Source organism: Psittacula echo (genome assembly GCF_963264785.1).
Source record: "Psittacula echo genome assembly, chromosome: 25".
Lineage (NCBI taxonomy): Eukaryota > Metazoa > Chordata > Aves > Psittaciformes > Psittacidae > Psittacula > Psittacula echo.
Genome location: NC_137760.1, coordinates 5,023,423 through 5,042,205, shown reverse-complemented (window position 1 = coordinate 5,042,205; position 18,783 = coordinate 5,023,423). Strand labels below are relative to the sequence as shown.

The 18,783-nt window shown below is 44.7% G+C and overlaps 1 protein-coding gene across 1 annotated transcript in view; it reads right to left on the bottom strand.

Annotated features, from left to right (window-relative positions):
* Positions 1 to 7,648: 7,648 nt before the first annotated feature.
* The window catches only part of EBF2 (EBF transcription factor 2), a gene marked incomplete at both ends in the record, with an annotated part of 114,761 nt that continues 103,626 nt past the window's right edge, over positions 7,649 to 18,783 (bottom strand). Inside the window, 4 exons of the mRNA XM_080634618.1 lie at positions 7,649 to 7,680; positions 16,022 to 16,189; positions 16,953 to 17,138; positions 18,575 to 18,752. Coding sequence (XP_080490744.1) covers positions 7,649 to 7,680; positions 16,022 to 16,189; positions 16,953 to 17,138; positions 18,575 to 18,752 — 564 coding nt within the window. The remainder of the gene's footprint in view (positions 7,681 to 16,021; positions 16,190 to 16,952; positions 17,139 to 18,574; positions 18,753 to 18,783) is intronic.

The window sequence follows — 18,783 nt, the reverse complement described above, 5'->3', positions numbered from 1 at the left end:
TTGTGTGTCTGAGGTTTGCTGGTATGGCTGAAGAGAAAGGAAGCAGCTCATTCCCTCAGTCCATGGCCCAGGGAATGGACTGTGAATGGTGTTGGTTTAGGATTGGTATTATCAGAAGCTCATTTCTATCCATGCCACTGTTACAGAGCTTCCCTGCAGTAAGTAAAATGAAAGGCGGAATAAACCCGTTCTTGCCGTGCTTGCTTTATTTCCATTCCTCAGTGGCAAAGTAAATGGAATGTTTAAGCAACTGACATCAAAGATTAGAGTTCTCTGAAGCTAAAAAGCCCATTAATCACGATTTTAAAGTGTTCTTTAATTACCCTGTAACAAAATGACACGCACAGAGCAGGAGGAAAAACTGTGAGTTGCTCGTGCTTGTTTGTGCTTCTGCGCTCACCAGAAACCCTTGTTGATCCCTCTTGCTTCTTCTGCCTCATTCATTCTACCCCAGCTATGGTGTGCCCTTAGCTGTGCTGAGAGTGCACTGAGGCAGGGAGAACAGGCCTGGTTCCTGAGCTGGTTTCTGGAGGGTATCATGGCAATGGAAACCTCATCTTGCGTGAGGATGAGGTGGCTGCGGGACGCACAACTCATCTGGGGTCCAAGGCAACGCTGGTGCTGAAGCCCTTTGGTTAGTGTCATGTTTAGGCTACAGGGGCCATTCCATGCTGCAACTTTGATGGGCACCATGGTGCTTCAGGACGTGGGTCAGTGTTGTGTCCTGGGAGTGGAGAACCTTGAATCCCTCTAACTATCAAAGTGGGAGATGAAGAGCCAGTAGATGGGGCTCAAGGTTACTGGTATGACCAGTGCAGCTCCTTCCCATCTCCTTGTGTCTCCCTTCCACGCTGGAAAATGGCCTCTTGATATGAAAGAGAAACAAGAGGCCCCAAAGTGGTTTTGGTTGACACTTTAAGGGATGGGAGCTGTCAAAACAAGACACCTACGAGGAAGGAGACAACCCCCTCCTCCTCTGACACCACGAGATGGGAGTTCAGGGTCCTGATGGCTCAGGAACGCCTGGAAATACAAAGCAAACCCAAAGGACAACAAAATCCTGGCCCTTCCCATAGTGTTTCATAAACCTTTCCATGTCCTTCAAACCCTCTGCAAGTGTTTAATGCAAGAGGTTATCCATAAAGCTGGGAACACCGACTGCCTGTGCAGAAGGGGACTCCGCAGCTGCCAGCCCTGTCCCTTTGAGCACTGTGAATGACTCCTCCTCCTGCAGGACAGGAATGTCTGGAGCTGCAGGTGGGGATGCCACAGTCCATCCCCTGCACGCCACTGCTCCGGACTGGAATGCTTTGGGATTGAATTCGTGGCCATTGTGAAGCTCAGCCAAGTGGGTAACGTTGTGAGTTGATCTGTTTTCAAACCCAGACAGTTGTTAATGAAACAGTTGCTGTTTTGTTGACAGAACATTAATTACTTGATCTTAGGACTTTGTAATTGCACAGGCCCCCTCTGTATACAGCACTAATTACATTAGCAATTATATGGCATTTTAAAGACAAAGAAACGACTACAGCAATTGCAGTGTCATAGGGACCCTGCTGGGAAACTTCAAACCGGTTCCTGCAGTCTCAGGGAAGTGCTGAGGGAAGTCCTGATCCACCCCAAACAGTGGCACCAGGCTTGAGAAGAGCAGGGCAGCCCGAATTTCTCACCAAGGTTAGCTCCGTTCTCCAAACTGATCTGAAGTGTTCCTAAAAGCCCATTTGCGAGGCTCCTTGATTCTCACAAAGAGCTGTAAGCCCCTTAACTGAAACAAGCAGCACCCTCACAGCAGGATGTACAGGACACACTTTGGTTACTGCTGCCATGTCCGTGTCCCATTCCCCCTCCCCGTGCTTTCTGCCTCCTGGTACAACTGGAGCGTGTTAACCTGAAACATGGCTGTAAGGTCTTTGGGTCAGGAAGCATTCCCATCACTTGTTTAGGTGTTGCCCTCCATGCTGGGTGCAGACTGTGAAGCCTTCACAGTGTAAGTAGAGTGATCTGCACGCTTGGGTGCTGTGCTAGGAAGAACGCGAACATAAAAGACATCCAGTGCTTGTATTATTTTCTTTACCACTTATTTGTAGCTGTGCTTCTGGTTTTCAGGCCGGAGGGGAAAGTAATTATATGGCCAGGTCTATAGCTGGCATAAATTGGTGCACCTCCACTGAGTGGGGCTGACAGCAGCTGAGGATCCGGCCCGTGTCTTGTCAGGTTCTGAGCTTGTAAACAGGGTGAGATGGTATTATTACCAACAGACAATCTCTGCTTGCGTGAGCTGTTTATTCCCCCATTCTTCTCTCCCCTCCCTTTTCACTGCTATCAGCATTTCTGACCAATTCTACCCATTCACACTCACTAAAACCTTGTGTTGTGTGAGGTGGGTTTGAAGCTGTTGCTGATTTTAATGGTGGTAAGATCAGAGCTTTCACCTCCTCATCACAGGCCTGGTTACTGACTTATATTCAGAACTACATGGCCACAGCCTGTGCCCGTGCTGGACTGAGTTTGAGAATACAGACAGGAATTAATGGGGATGAGTTTCCTCAAGTACACTATAGGTCTTTATGCTATAGACCTCACAGAAGACCAGTAAGAAAAGTGCATGGCTCACCCCTGTTCCCTGGAAAAGGAGCTGGCAGTGGCCAGGTTTGTGTTCTGTCACTCCCGTCTCTTTTCCTGTTATTGCCATAAATTTGCCCTAATGTCAGGGAAGCAGAACAGCAGAGCATAGAATCCCAGCCTGGTTTGGGTTGGAAGGGATCTTAAAGCTCATCCAGCTCCAACCCCTGCCAGGGGCAGGGACACCTTCCACTGGAGCAGGGTGCTCCAAGCCCCTGTGTCCAACCTGGCCTTGAACACTGCCAGGGATGGGGCAGCCACAGCTTCTCTGGGCACCCTGTGCCAGCACCTCAGCACCCTCACAGGGAAGAGCTTCTGCCTCAGAGCTCCTCTCCTTTCCCCCTGTTCCCCACAGTGCCTCATGGGACAGGGTTGTGGCACCTTCCGCAGCGAGAGGGAAGTGGTGTGTTCCCCATTCCCCTTACCTACGCTCTGTTTGCTCAGCAGGGTCTGCAGCCACCAGCAGCTGATCCAGTCCTGCAAGTGGCGTTAATGAGACATTCCTACTGGAACACCCCGGCGCAATTAAAGCTTCAGATCTTCGCACCTCAGCAGCTGTGTGTCGTCACCCAGAGAAATACTTCCACTGGTCTGGCAAGTGCCTCGCTGCCTGGGTAAGTGGCTGTTGTTTCACCAGTTACTGGAGTGAAATGCAAGTACTTACAAAACAACCTTCTAGGGGAGACCTGCAAAGGCAGCAAGCAGGGTGGGAGGGCACCAGCTCTAGAACATGAACAAAAAAGGGAGGCTTCCCAACAGGACCCCGCAGTTATCCCACTACTGACTCCTTCCCTCACCTAAACTCTCATAGAGGTGTTGGCCACTTCACTAATCAGGTGTAGGAAAGGCCGGGTCAGCAGAGACTGTTACTGACCTGTCCTTGTTCTGGCTCTACCAAACTGGGGGGAACACTTCCACATGGAGGTTTGGTTTGAAAAGCAGTCATGTAGTGCACAGAAACAACGGGGCTGGAAAAGACCTTTAAGGTCAAGTTAAGTGCAACCCTGCCAAGTCCACCACTAAACCATGTCACTAAAGCAAGCCTTTTGTGAAGTGTTATTGCTGTACCAAGGCACAAAGATGATCAGGGATAAAGCCCCTGGAATGCTCTGAAATGAGGAGAATTCCCCCCTTGTTTACAGTACAAAAATTTTATTTCTTGTTGGGATAATTTCAAGTTTCCAGCAGAATTAGAACATTTTCATTTTACAAACGAGAGGCTTCCTAAGTAGGACCATTAGAAACAGTAAACCAAAAAAGCTATCTTTACAAAAGCTCTGTGCATAGCAACTTCAGACCATGGATAACTGACAAAGCAAAACCCCAAGAGAATGCCCAGCCAACCCCAAACCAACCCCAAAACTATACAGGAGGGGAAAAATGAGGCCTTAATTTACAGAAGGGCAAAAGTGGTCTTTCAAAACCATGCATATTGGAGGTGTGCAAAGGAAGAGGGAGAGTAAGATGCCATACCAAGATAAATAATGAAACAAAACATACTCTTCCAAAGGCAGGATGTCATTTGAAGTTACCTATCGCAACACTTTCATTTCTCTAGTGGCACAAAGGAAAGCTGTTAGGAAATAGTGAACAGCAATAACTAAAAGAGGACAGATTTGCTTATTACACTTGAAGAAACCCCTTAAACATCAATTTTTACATTGCTTTTCCTTTTTGTTGGGTGCTTTGCCATTGCTAAAGTCCTTCTTTCATGGCCAGGGATTTCCGATTGGAGTTATTTACAGAGTTTTCTTTGTAAAGCTACCAGGAAGTTCTACACTCAGCTCAGGTACGGTGATTTCCATGCATGAGCCAAATCCATGTTCTAAATCACTGCTGTGTTGAATGGTTTTCATTTGGCTTGGGTCAAACCAAAGCTCTTTCCCACACTTACACAGGCAGACACAGTGGTTTTTCTCGACGTAGCTTTCTGGGGAGGTTTCCTTTTGTGTTTGGGTGCATGATTCCCTCACCTGAGCAACTGGATGGAGCCGAAAGAAGCAACTCCAGTGTGAAGGGGACGTTGAGCTGTTCAGAACTGTCCCTTTCCTGTTGGGTTTACCCTGGTTCTCCCCAAGACAGCAGTGAGCTCTGCTAAGGGCCTGTGCTCACTAAGCAAAGGTAAAAAAGAAGGTGGAAATCATCAGAATGGCTTTTTCCAGGAAATGTTCCATTTTTTACATTTAAAACCTTCCTGACTGAGATTCTGAAATGCAAATCTTGCTAAAAGCTGTGGCAGGGTTTAAGGGAGCTCCTGCTGCTCTCCAGCACGAGATCCAGAAACCCCTACCTGGAATATTTGCTGGGCATAGAATTTTGAGTACAAGAAGAGAAACATTTCAGAAGTGGCCTGTACAGAGCAGGGGGGGAGATCCCCACCCTCCTGATGCTTTGGAGCTGTCTGGGGGTTTCTGGTAGGTCAGAATGGGAGGGAGGGAGCTGAGACATCAGAAATGAGCCTGGTCCATGCAGAGGTTGTTTGGAAATCTGGGACTCAGAGTGGTATTGACTGACATTCCTGGAAGCTTCACTCCCAACTCCAATAATCCTCAACCTGGTTTTCCACCTGTGGGCGTGCAGAACTCCAAACGTGCCTCTGGACATCCCACTCGGCCTGGCGGGGACATCAGCACCTAGGAATGCACGGAAAACTTTTCTTGGTGTTCTTTTATGTCTTGCTCTGAATGGCAATGCCCAGGTTAGCATGATGGGACCTTGCAGCCACAGTTAACGGTGAGTTACTTTATTTCACCTTCTCAGGCATGCAGATGCTTTCAGTGACTGTAAGGCCCTGACTATATTCATGCTTCTTAAAAACACATCATTCCCACCACATCTCTATTTGAAGTTGCTTCTAATTGGGTTTTTGCTGATAGGACAAATTGGGCCTTGAGTTTTAGAAGGCAGAAACCCCCTCCACCTTTTAGAAACTAAATTCAGTAGCACTGAAGAGGCACCTAATGAAGCCCTGGCCAGGACCTCACGGTGGGTCAGGGTGACAGGAGGGACCCAGTTCCACTGTTTCCCCAGGCAGTGCCAAGTTCTGCTTAAGAAGCACCCTGTACATCTTCACATATGTTAAATACATTTCTCTCATGAGCTGAACCATGCCTCCATGGTGAAAATGGAGATGCTCTACCCAAGGGGCTGATGTTACACATTGGCACAACACATCCCTGCACCCAAAGTCCTGTCCACGCCATGTGGGTGTGTGGGTCCCATCCCACCCCCCAGCATCTTGTAACTTATCTCTGTGGCCAGATGTGAACCACAGGTCTAGAGAGGAGCTTCCTACTCTGCTGCTACTCCAAGCAGGCTCCACATCACCTCAGCCTTGTCCCCGCTCTTCGCCATCCCAGGTCCAGCACTGAACATTATTTCCCACACATCAGGATCACCAGGAATACTTTTTACTTACCCATTGATAAAACTACTGGGCACATGGACAAGGACAGTTTCAGGGGCCATATATGAAGGGTTTATTTATTAACATAAAGGTGTTACCATAGGAACAACTATTCATGCAGGTAGGAACTGTGTGTCTTTTAGTGGGGTGTAAGTTGTGTGCCTGATTTGTTTTCCTCTAAAAACATCTTTCCAACAATCAGATTCTCTCAATGGTCTCTGGTTTGGTCAGGTAACAAGTGATGGGTTTTCAACAGCCTTGTTCTCACCTTCCAATTTCAGGAGAGAAAGAGAACAAAACTGTTTCTTTTTACTCTAAAATGCATAAAAATTCAAAGCAATCGATTACTTCTATGAACTTCAAATATATAAATGAAAAATACTTACCATTTGTAGCGACTCAGGATAAAAGTGCATAAATTATTCCAATACATATTTACCCTTATAAATGCACCCTTAATATGGAGTATAACTGAACTTAAGGTGTTCTAACTACATGGAAGAACAGGATGTTGCAGAACCCGCTCCTTCATACATTGAATCTATAAAACACACTCAGTACCTCATGACAAATCTGATCCATTCAGATCCCTCTGGGCCATTCCTTTGCCAGGAGGGTCTTTGAGACTTAGCAGTTAATCTTAGTACCTGAATATCTGAATTGAAACCAAAACTGGAAGGGGGAAAAACGAGAAGGATGCAAATTCATACATGAACCAGCAACCTGGAGACCACAAGGGATGTAAAAGTTCCTGACGGTTTTGTTAATCAGAAGGAATTCTGTACATCCTTGCACATGGAGTCAGTCGGAGGGACCAGGGAGGAGCAATCGCAGCGGTAATAATATATCTCAAACTTATCACTACATTTTTGCATCATTTTTCTTCATTGTACAACTGGAGGAAAAAAGAAATCCAAAAAAGGGTTTAATGTCTACCTCTACATACAATAAGTTACAAGTTTATTTATTTAAATAATTGTAAAACATCTTACATTTTTTAAAGAGGTTAAACTATGAGCAAATACACACATACACCAAAGTTCCATCATTCACGGCAGTTTGTTTGTCCTAGAAATCCTTTCATGCTGGTACCCTGTTTTGTTGAATTGTTTTTTTTCTGCATAAACTAAATCGATATCTGAAAGGCTCCGTAGAAAATAGAAACTTCAGCTTTTTTCCCCTACAAAGTAAAACAAATTGTATCCAAAATATCAAGCTTGAATCATTTTTGCCAATTTCTTTCTCCTTTTCATAGTTTACAAATCTCAGGAAGGTTTCACGGCTGTCAGGAAGGACTTTGCATTTCGGGTTCCATTTGGGCAACTGTTGTTCATCCCGGCTGGCGGCTGATGCTTCCTTCGCAGTGTTTTAGGAGTTGATGTGGTTGTGTCACAAATACGAAACAGGTAAAAGATGCAACTTCTGTCTTGTCCAGTCCATAAAAAATGTTCCTTTTTTTTCTCTCCTGGGCCTGGCTTTCCCCCCAAAAAGAGCTTGTAGTGCTATTATTTTCTTTTTAGTGGTCCATCACAATAAGTAGTTTTGTGCTGTAAAAGAAACACGAAAACAAAAAAGAGGAAAAAAGGGAAGAGGGAGAGGAGCAGAACTGCCTCTTCCTTACATCGGGGGAACGACAAGGCCAGTCATGGCTGAAAGAGAAAAGTGACAACGATGAAAATCTGGCAAATCTGTAAGGAACAAAATACATTTGAGCCCTTCAGTTGATGAATGGATAAATCAGTTCAGCCCTCAGCAGGTGAGGTTCTGGAAATGCAAGCCCATTTTTGGGTGCTCATCTCCTGAGGGATCCTTGGAGATGGACGTTGCTTAGAACCACCCTCAGAACTTCAGACTTCCCACGCTATCTCAGGGTGCACACTGCAGACCCTTCCTCAGGACCCTGCTCAGTTCTGGGTTTCACTTCCCACAAGGCCTGTGTGCAGAAGGGTTATGTTGGGAGGGAGGGAAGATGGGGAAGCAAGTGGGAATTGGCCCACATGCTGCTTATGGGGCCTCACCAGGGACCTGCAGGTCCCCATTCCTGGGACAGTGACTGGAGCTCGGTTTGTTAATCCCCTTGCAGTGGAGCTAGCGGAGCAGCCTGTTCCTCGCTCTGTTCACCCCATGCCTGACCCCCTGCAGTTCTTCCCTGGCACATTCCCAGAACACTGGGCTTATGGAAATTATTTATTAGTCACTCTCCCTGCCTCTAATTGCAGCTGGATCCTTCATAACTGACACCAGCATCACTGGAATCTGCCTGGAACTGGTGCTGTTCCCAGAGGTTCTGAGGGTAAGTGAAGTTTATATGTATTTATATAACAAATGAGTGAGTCATATTTTCAAAGGGGCCTTGACGCAGTGCAAAGGCCTAATCCTGTACAGATTTATGGTCACTGAAATTTGTGGGATTATTCATGTGTTTAAAGCCCTGTCCCATGGGAACTGATTTCACCCTTGTGTTTGTGGTGGTTAAAAAAGCGCTTGGGGCAAGCTCCTCCACTACCCTGACTCTTTTATTGGAGCTGTGTTTTTAAACAACCAGGGCCATGGGCTGGGGTTTAATACAACGGGAAAAGAAATGTTTTCATGGTTTGTAAGTGAGGAGGGCTGCAGTCCCGGCCAGTTCTGGCACAACCCTGAAAGAGAAAGTGAAACCAAAGCACCTTCAGTCAAACACCGACTTCTGCCTGCTGAGGAATCTCCTATTGATTGTCAAACATATTTCCAAGCAGATCATTTACCTAACCCTAACTACAGCAGGTAAAGATCTGAATGCCTGCTTTAGGGGGTGCATTAGAAGACAGAGATTTTCTGCTCCCACCAAGGAGCAAGCTCCTCCTCCTCCTCAAACTAAACCATGACCCTAAGGGTCAGCCTGGCACTGGAGCCTTCTCCCTGTCTATTAACCACAAGCCTTCCTCTTTCTGTCCTCTAGGAAAGAAAACTCAGCTTAAGTCTGGATTGATGCCCTCATCTGGTTTCCACACGGCTGGAAGCAGAGGTGTCCCGTCCCCCCCCCAGGTATCCAATGTGTATCTGTGTGAGCTTTGCCTCATCTGCATTGGGCAAAATCCTCCAGGTGAGCTCAAAGGATTGAAACTGTGTCTCTGGGGTAACCTGGCTGGTCCTTTGCCTACAGCAAACACAGGAGCAGCTCCAGAGGTGGTGCCTGTGGCCACCTTCCCTTCTGGAACAGGCAGAGTCAGACTGTCTGTGCAGAGGCAGTAGACCCTGGTACGGGGAACATGGATTCATTCCAGCCAGGCAGCGGCTGTTCCTGAGGGGAATAGCCCACATTGGCACAAATGCTTTATCGGATACTCTTGTTAACAGCATGATTTTCATTTCTTTTAAGCAAGGAAAACCTCTTCCAGCAGATCAAAGCAGAGATCAAGTCTGAGTTTGTGCTGTGTCTCTTCAAAAGTATCTGAAGACCACTCACAGAGGCATCATTTTAGGAAGCTCCTTACAGGTAAGTGGAAGTCCATTTTTACTGTATAACTGGAATATTCTGTTCTGCAGCAGTCCTGGACTCAAGCTAGTGATAGCAACAGCAGCACTGCCTCTGCAAGCAGGAGAGTGTGTTACTACTCCTATAGGGGGTCCTGGTGACCCCTCTTTTGCCTCCCTTCCTCCTCCTGAGCAAACAGCAGGGTCCCTACTTTCCCCTCCTTGCTTTCCTCTCCTCATTTTAGCTCTCCCAGCCCAAGTCGGTTTTCTTCCTGCAGGCTGTAAGTGCTCTGGAGCAGAGACACTGCTCAGAAGTTGCAGGGATGGAACCTGCCGCTGGGCAAATTCAGGTAGAACTCTACCCTGACACAGAAAGGACAAGCAAAGGGTAATTGTTTCACTGCCATTTCATCCTAAGGTTGCAACTTCACCTCCTCCTGCAACAAAGAACCAGGAAGGTGAGGAATATTGGCTGGAATTCTCACCTGGTTTTCCCCAGCTCATCTGAGCGGCTTTGCTCCGTGGTTCTCTCTCTTTTTACATACCCTCATCTGCCCATTTCCACCCCACCTCCACTCCCCTTTGGGGCTGCACTGTCAAAAGCCTATTCCCAGCCTGTATCGCTTTTTATTGAATGTTTGTGAGGTCTGGATTAAGGTCTTACACTGCTAGCAAAGCTGTAATTATTTTTGCCTGTATTACTATATATTGAATCGATGTAACTTTTCAATAAAGGTGGTTCAATGCAGGACACTCCCTGATGAGTTGGGAATATAGAAACCACAGTCATTATCCCAGAGGGTCTTTTTTTTCCTCTTGGAGAGAAATGGAAAAGGAATTGGAGATGAGCCTTATTGTATTAACCTTGACAGCTTGCAATTATCAACTGAAACACTTCATTAAAATTGTCACAGGGTTGGAGAAGTTTTTTATAAATAAATAATCCAACGTGGAGAGCACCCAGATGCTCTGGTGATGGGCACCTTTAATGGCTGTAATTAATAACCATCACAGGCCTGGTGTTTACAAGTAGCCCCTAAAACTGCTGCCTTGCTCTGTAGTGGAAAAGAACTCTGCAATTCAAAGAGCTGCTTGGTGAGGACTGGACACATGTACATACATACACGTGCATGCACATGCTGATGTAGTTTTTCAGTGCTTTGTTGGGGCCTAAATACTGACCTGGTTTAAAACTATGCTTTCTGGGAAAGATGGGTGCTGAGCATTTACACTGTCCCATCAAAAGCACTGCCTTCTCATTTGTTTTTCCTCTTTTGGCACTAGGTTTCCAGCAAACTCCAGTCTTACAGTTCTACAGCTCTCTGAAGAGGTGAACAAAGTGTTCCAGTGGTGCTACTCAGAGCATCCTAACTGAATGTTCCTACCCTGCAACACCAGAAACATCTCCATGTGCGAGCTGGCTGTAGGTAAGGGGAAGGCTGCACTTTGCAAGCCACCAAGCTGTTGGTCTAATAAAAGCTGCAGCCCCTAAAGCACAGACTTCACCATCCTGCTGAACCCCAGCACCATGACCACTAGAAAATGTGCAGACTTACTGTCAATATTAAGACCATGCGCCCATTTATTATCATCATTTATTCTTAAGTAACTAAGGAACTGAAAGTGATAAAGAAAGGATTTCCAGAGGAAAACCCAGCTGGCCTCCATGGAGCAGGCAACCAGCAGTAGCTCTGCTGAAGGGCACCATCATCCTTTATACTGGAATGAAAGTGAACTAAATTCCAGCTCCGGTGCAGGATGGTTCCAACTGAGACACTAAAAAGTAGCCAAAAGCTTTGAGTTTTTCCTGAAGAATTTCTTTTTTTCCTCCAGGAAATTAACACTTTCTTTTGCAGCAATGCTTCTGTACCTGGATGGAAGATTGAAGATTGGCATTCACCCACTCACCGCGTCTAACCACAAGCAGGTACGATATTTATGAACACTGGGTTTGTCTCTCTTAGATAACAAGCAGGTTAAGCTATATTTTATGCAAGATGTTTTTAACCAATCTAGAGAAAATCATTGATAGCTCAGAGATGGAGAAGTCAACCTGGTCTCACCTGTGGAGTTGTGCTGATGTAGTTACTGCCTCACCATGGTGCTAAGCTGTGTAGGCATTAAGGCTGCCTCAACAACCACTGTGATTTAGTTCAAGGTAATTAGGAACACTCTTAAAATCAAAATATGTGTTTGCAGTGTCACACATGCATTAGTTTAATTACCAAAGCACGCAGGAATGTAAAGCCACTCTGCAATTAGCTGTTCTTCCAATTAGACTAGAAAGCAGCTAAGTTTTCACCTCCAAGATGTCAACAGTGAATCTTGCGCAATATCCTCCTTTTCTGGGGGGTACACCCAACAGTCCTGAATATTTTCTTCCATTAAAAAAAAGCAGATTTTTGTTTTTTCCCATTAAAAATGGAGCTCTTGTCTGGCTCAAATAGCTCTGTGATATATGAAGAGCTACTAAAATTAACATCCCATCAAATGAAAGATAAGTAATTAACAGTAACAGGAGATATTTTTGTTCAGTTAAGTGTTAGCAAGAAGATTTAAATAGCTCTTAAGGTTTTTATTTTGGAGCAGGCTGTGCTGCTTACATCTCTGCCAATAAACTGGGGAGAAAACTGTACTTGATCTTCCACTGTATCGGATTTAATGAGATGGCAGATACATATTTCTCGTATCTATTGACATCATGTACGCAGCATTCGCTGCCTTTGGCATAATTAAATCACTGCCTTGGCTCTGGAATCATTCTGATTCAGGCACAAGCATATTGCTTGAACATTCCTAGTGTGGAAGTGGCCCTGTTATTTTTACCTGGTTAGAATCTCTGGTAAGAGTTATTTTGAGAGTTAAGAGTGTGTTTATTTGTTGAGCTGGGCTTCAACACAGAGCAGCAGCAGCAGACTCTGCACTGGAACCATTGTGCTGTGTGAGCAAGCCAGGTCACGGGAATCCCACCCCTTCCAAACTTTTCAGAGCAACAGTTTCTCTCTTTACCTGTTTGCACAGCCTTTTAATGCAAGGAGAGTGGAACCCCCTGTGCTGTTGACACCCCTAATGGGGCCAGGGCAAGGTACTGGTAATTAATTAGGGTCTTTAATATAAATACCTGTATCTCTTTAGGAAACAGCCCAGGTGTCCCGTTTGCTAAACTGTTTCTGAGGGTATCAGGCTTCAATACCTTTGGATTGGCCAGGATCCTGACAGTTAATGGAACATCTGACCTTCTGGGGCTTGCCTGCTATTCCTTGTAACTGAGCTTGCATTTTTATGTTGAGATGTGCTGAGCTGGCCAAAGGGAATCTGGGCACGCAGCAGTCCATGCTGTTCCAGCAGTTTCCAATTTGCTTGCTTTTCCCATCAGCTGCCTTCCATCTGAGATGAGTTGATTGGGCATTTGTGTACTTAGCATGCCGCGTTGCATCATGTCACATCCTATCCAGTGCCTTTTATAAACTGCCTTGACATATGACATGAACAGAGCACACAAGTGTTGTGATCAGGATCACCTGCGCTCAATTTGGAGAGCATATAGAAGTGAGTGGTGTCCAGTATGGATTGCTGCTTATTCTCTACCTATAATGTCCTGTTACACTGTAGGAATGGATAGCAGATGGCAGGTGAGAGAAGTAAGCAGGAACACATGGCACAGGGGGTTATCTGAGGGTATCCCACATGTCTCAGCTGTGTTGTGCAGCCCAAAGCCAAGCAGATAGGCAGGTTTCATGCTCAGCCAATACTTCTGAGTTACAGGATATTCCCTAGCAGCTGTCCTACTGTCTCCAGCAGCTCTGAAGCATCACCAAGACCTTCCTCCAAAATATGTTTTTGGAAAAAAAATTTCCAGCAGTAAACTGCCTGGAATAATGGGAATGCCTGTCTGAGGATGAAGCTTGTACGTGTACAGCTACTTCTGGTTAGATCAGTTTTAACTCAGGCTTAAACGCTTCTTGGTTAATGTATGTGGAAGTTATACTCTAGGTTTCATTGCTGCTTGTGAGTGGCACATCCCAAGGTGTGGGTAATAGTTGTAATGTTTTCATTGCAACAGGATGTTGTAAGTAGGATGGAGACTCTATCACCAGGAAACTTTTGCCTTTGAAGAAAAGACGTAGCTAAATTACATCGCAAACATTACATTGAGGTAAAGAAATCCCCACTGCAGAGATTTTGCCCTACATTATGGAGGGTGGGGAAATGGAGGTAATGTCAAACCACTTGTGCCTGGAATGCTTTGGGAAGAAGCCTGCATCTACTTACTGCTTGCTCTGCACTTTTGCTATTCCATCTTCATCAGTATTTACTGATGCTGAAATCTGAGATGTTAGTAAATAAATTACATTACCAGCTCATCTATTCTTAGCTTACAGTACCGGGCAAAGCCATAGCCAAGGGGATTAACAACCTCCCATTGCTGCAGCCCAGTAAGTCCACTCAAGCAGCCTCTTTGGGACCCTCCTGTTGACTTTCTGGCCGTGTGTCTGTCAGCACTGTGGGAACGTTAATTTGGATATCAGGCTGTGTGTATCTGGATCCTTTCCAAAGCATGTGCTCCCCAGCTTGCATCAATTTAAATATTTCAGTTGGAAAGGAGAATTTGCATCTATGGCTGAAACCGTTCAATAGTTACAAAGAGCTGGCACAGCAAACGGGGGCAGACGGGATCTATTCTGCAAAGCAACTGCTACCTTTGCTAGGAGTCATCTGTTGTTGCTCGTTGTTGCAGTCTGACAGGTCCTGGTGTGCTGTGTGTGCTGAAAGCTTATTTAAATAACAGCATATTATTGTATTTATGTATCAGGCTGCTGATGTACAAGGAAGTATCCCACAAAGAAAGGGATACGGTCAATAACTTTGTATGGGTTTATCCATGTCCAAGTCTCTGCATCTGTATATGCCTAAGCTATTTCAGTGAATGATCGTAACCTTAACTGATCCATTAGTCCTGAACCCCTCAGGAGTGGACTTTTTGTCAGCAGAAATGCATGGATGTGAGGACAGGATTTTGAGGTTTGAGCTTTTATGTTCAAAGTTCTATTTTGATTTCTAATGTGTAGATTGGAGAAAATATGATATAAACACTAAGCACTCTAATACTTTACCTGTTCACAAAAGGATTAAAAAGGAGACAAACTCTTGCTAGGTGGAATCTTGAGCAGCCAGGACAGATGTGGTACGTTAGGGAAAAGCATTAACTTAAAAGTCAGTGGGGTTTTTAATCTGTGTTTATTTGTCTCCCTGACAGTGATTTTCTCACTGAACTGATTTGGGGTTGGCACTGCCTTAGGTAACTTCATAACAATCAGGCCTTCCCAGCATAGCAGTTAGGCAAGCCTAACATTAAAGCAGACAGACTGATTTGGCTTTAGTTTAGAGTCCAACTGGCTTAAGCTAAACAAGCAAACTATTGCTAAGCTGATCCCCTTCCTAGGTAAATGTTTCACTAAATCAGACCAGGCACTGATGACTCCTTTAGGCACCAAGAAATAATTTACCAAGCATAAACGTGTACCTAAACAGTTTAGATGAACAGCTACAACTGCTGGGTCAACACAACTCCCTATATGTAGAGTTTACAAAGTTACTTCAAATCCTTCTCATCTTCTTTAAACAGTGGAAAAGAAATCCTATTTCCCATCACCATCTTTCATGAGGAGGAAGAAGACGATCTCAGAGGAGCAGCTTCCTGCCACTGGGGCAGGGGAAGACAGGGCTTCACAATTCTGTCAGTTTGCTTTTAAAAGTGTAATTGTTTTTGTTCACCACACTTAGAATTTCCTTACTGTATCAAATAATCACACTCTGTGCATCCCTGGGGCCCAGCTAAGGATTTATAATGCACCCAAATCAACAGGTGCAGTTTGTGGGGCTCATTTTGGAATTATCACTGGCTCTTGGCATGGCTGAATTCCCAGAGTTGTGTTTTCTGGGCTATCTCTAGTGAAGTCTGAAGGAGCCAGATGACTTCCCAGGCCCTATAAAGGCTGTTTTTATGGAGACTTGGAGCGTATTTAAGCATCGCACTCCCCTCCACAGCCTGTTAAAAGAAATAATTTAGTACAGGTTTCCATTCTTATCTTAATACTCACATTTGTTTTGCAGATCACCTTTAAAAAGGCTGTAACTGTACTATAGGGCTCAATTCCCGGTATGTGCCTAAACCTTGCAGCAGGTTTCGAGCCATGGGCTGTTACATACAGGGCTGTGTGGTAACTCTGCAGGGCAGACACTCAGTTTACAAGTCCCTGAAGCCTAAGGAGGAGATGTTGTTCCTCACCAAAGACCTGGTACTGAAAAGCAGAGTGGGGCAAATCCTTCTTGGTCTAAATGAGTGTCTGTCCCCTGTTGTTTTAAAACCAAATAGACAAAGCTCAGAGCATTGCTTTAATCCAGTTGGATTGGGTCAGATTTCCACTACTCAGTCCTGTAATAGCTGTGTAATGGTATTCAGATGATTCCTGTGTTTACCCAGACTAACACTGTGCTTTACATGTGCAGGCTGAATATTAATTGTACATTTCTTACCTCTAAACCCATTTCCATTGCCACTAGAGCAGGCAGGAGAAGGAGACCCTTGGGGTCTGATGACAGGAGCAAAGGCACTCTTCTGTTTGACAGCAGGGAAGACGGAAGAGGAGAATGGAAGGATGGAAGAAGTGCTGGAGGAGCCAACTGTCGGACTTGAAGACATTACTGCAACAGGGAAAGGTGAATCCTTATTAGAAACACAGGCATAGAAGTTTAGTAAAACTGCTTAAGATGCCTCCCTTCTTTTTATCCATTCTAATTCTACAAGAAGATCTCAGTCTCACTCTGAGCTACAGTGTAGGTAAATACATAATAGCTCAGTAAATAGCTGGTTAACTGGTCATTATTTTATACGTGTGTATGTGTGTGTATATATATATATATTACACATATTGTCAGAGAAAAACCAAAGCATGAAAGGAACAGTGACTTGCTAATGGTAAAACCAGTAACTACAAGTGAACAATACTAAATTCCAGAACTGAATCCCATCGTTGTTATATTTCTGGTTATGATGGTAACACAGGTTCACAGGAAATTTAATCCACAATTCAGCTCTCTGATAATGCAGTTCCTACACATACAAATTATTTTAGAGTGGCTTTTACATAGCACTCAGAGTAGCCTGTGCTAAAAGTGATGGCTGCGAACTGTACCTTTTTTCTCACTGTGGCCTTTGCCACTTTGGAATCTGTATAAGGATAAAAAATGAAGGAAACACAAGCAGGACTGATTCAGTATTCCTCTATTCTTGAAAAATGGGAACACCTTCTAGTTCATACCAAAAACCACCAGAACCCAGATCAGAACCTTTCACAAAGGTTTCACTAAATCTTGAGTACTTCTCTTGAAAGACCTGCATTTCCTGACGTGGTAAATGAAGTTAAGCAGGAGCAAGAATCAAATGCAAGAGGAGCAAAGCACGTACAGCCATAGGGGGATCCTGTGGGAGAGCCATTGATGAAGCCGGGTGAGCCGGGGACGCCCAGGTTGGACATGGGGACGTTGCTGTAGCCGTTCATGCTGTTGCTGGAAGTGCTGTAATTGGACTGTTGAGGTGTGGAACTGGAGGAGTAACCTCGGGGTGAGATGCTGCTCGTGTTGCGAATGTAACCTGGAAGAGAACACATTGCAGAACTTTCTCCTGTATATTCCCTGCTTAAGTAAATGACTTATTTCAATCCAGAGTCATTAAAACATTTAAGGAAATACCATTAAATTCAGGGGCGTTTCTGCACGTGCTTTCAAGTTAAGCAATATGAAGTGTTAAAACAAGGTGGGAAACTAACTTTCCGCAGTGAACAGATGCGTATTTTTCTAATCACAGCTGATCTGAATAAAATCTGAGATCTGTTCTAAGCCCTGGAACACAGCGTGTGTGCTTCTCTTTCTGAGGTAGAATCCATCAGGGATGGGGATTTTCTATTGTTTTAGGAGGGAGATTATACTTCTCAAATTATTAATGAATCATAAATAAAGCAAGTACATTAGTAAGGGGAAATTACAACCCAGATCTAGTTTGCAGCTTGACTCTATATTTTATATATATAATATACAGCATCTATAAATATTCGGGGGAAAGAATAAACTGGATAAATAAAACCATTTCTTGTCTGTAAAAAAAATCACAGATATTTGAGGATTAAAATTTAGCCTCTTTTTTCTCCAGACGGAGCCCTGACCACCACTACAGCCATCAGCATTAAAGTACAAGGCTATTATTACAGCTGCAAATGGCCTTTTTGATGGAAAAGCTTTCATTAGAAAGATAGAACCCAACACCTACTTTAAATGTGGTTACCATTTAGATATCAAGCCAGGTGCTTTCTGGCCATTTATATTATGAAGTTCTAATTCAGGGCTGGTAAGACCTTATTAAAAGAAGCAGCAGAATTACCTACGTGATGACTTTTAACACAACATATGTAATATTAACTTCCTCTGTCATGGTTTGACTGCTGTGGAGGGTTAAACACTGCCCTGCTCCTGCAGTCAGCCACAGACTGGGTGTAACTGGAATCAAGTGCTAAAAGTCCAAATATTCAGGAGTCAGAAAACACCCAAGTTTGTGTTGCTCCTATGATGTGTTCCTGCTAATTTAATTTCATTACTTTAGGGCATGTTTTCCTAACTATCAATGATACTTATCACACAACATCTACAAGTTATCATTAAGGTAACACCACCAAACAGCAGCCTTAAAAAGAAAAAAAAGGAATTTCCCACCTATTTAACAGTTTTGCTGTCCTTGTCTTCTATGGAAACAGTGGTACACCAACAAGAAAGCTGTTGTGGGGAGCAGGGAGGGAGGATTGGAGTGAAGCTGGTATCAAAACCTACTCAAAACTTATTTCACACGTAGCTGATGGAGCTGCGGCAGACAAAGCACCATCCAGAATGGGAGCACACCTCCATTTCTAATGCAAACAGTTCAAAGCCACCTTTGTGTCTGTAAGCTGAGCAGGTCCAGAAACTGAGGAGCTCCTGTGGTGGCAGCTGTGGTTCAGTTTGTACTGTTTAAATGAACACTGCACCACTTGCAGCGCTTACCTTGGTTGTTCCCTTGTGTTGACTCTGAAATGCTGACTCCTAACTGGCTGCCGTAGGAGTTAATTCCCATCATACTGCTGTGAGCGGGAGAGCTGGACAGCGCAGGGATCTGGGCAGGATTCCGCGGCACGCTGTAGAGAGCCTCTGCAATGTCTGCAGCTCGTTTCAGGATGATGTCCTGCAGGACGAGGGGGACGAGTTCAGAAACA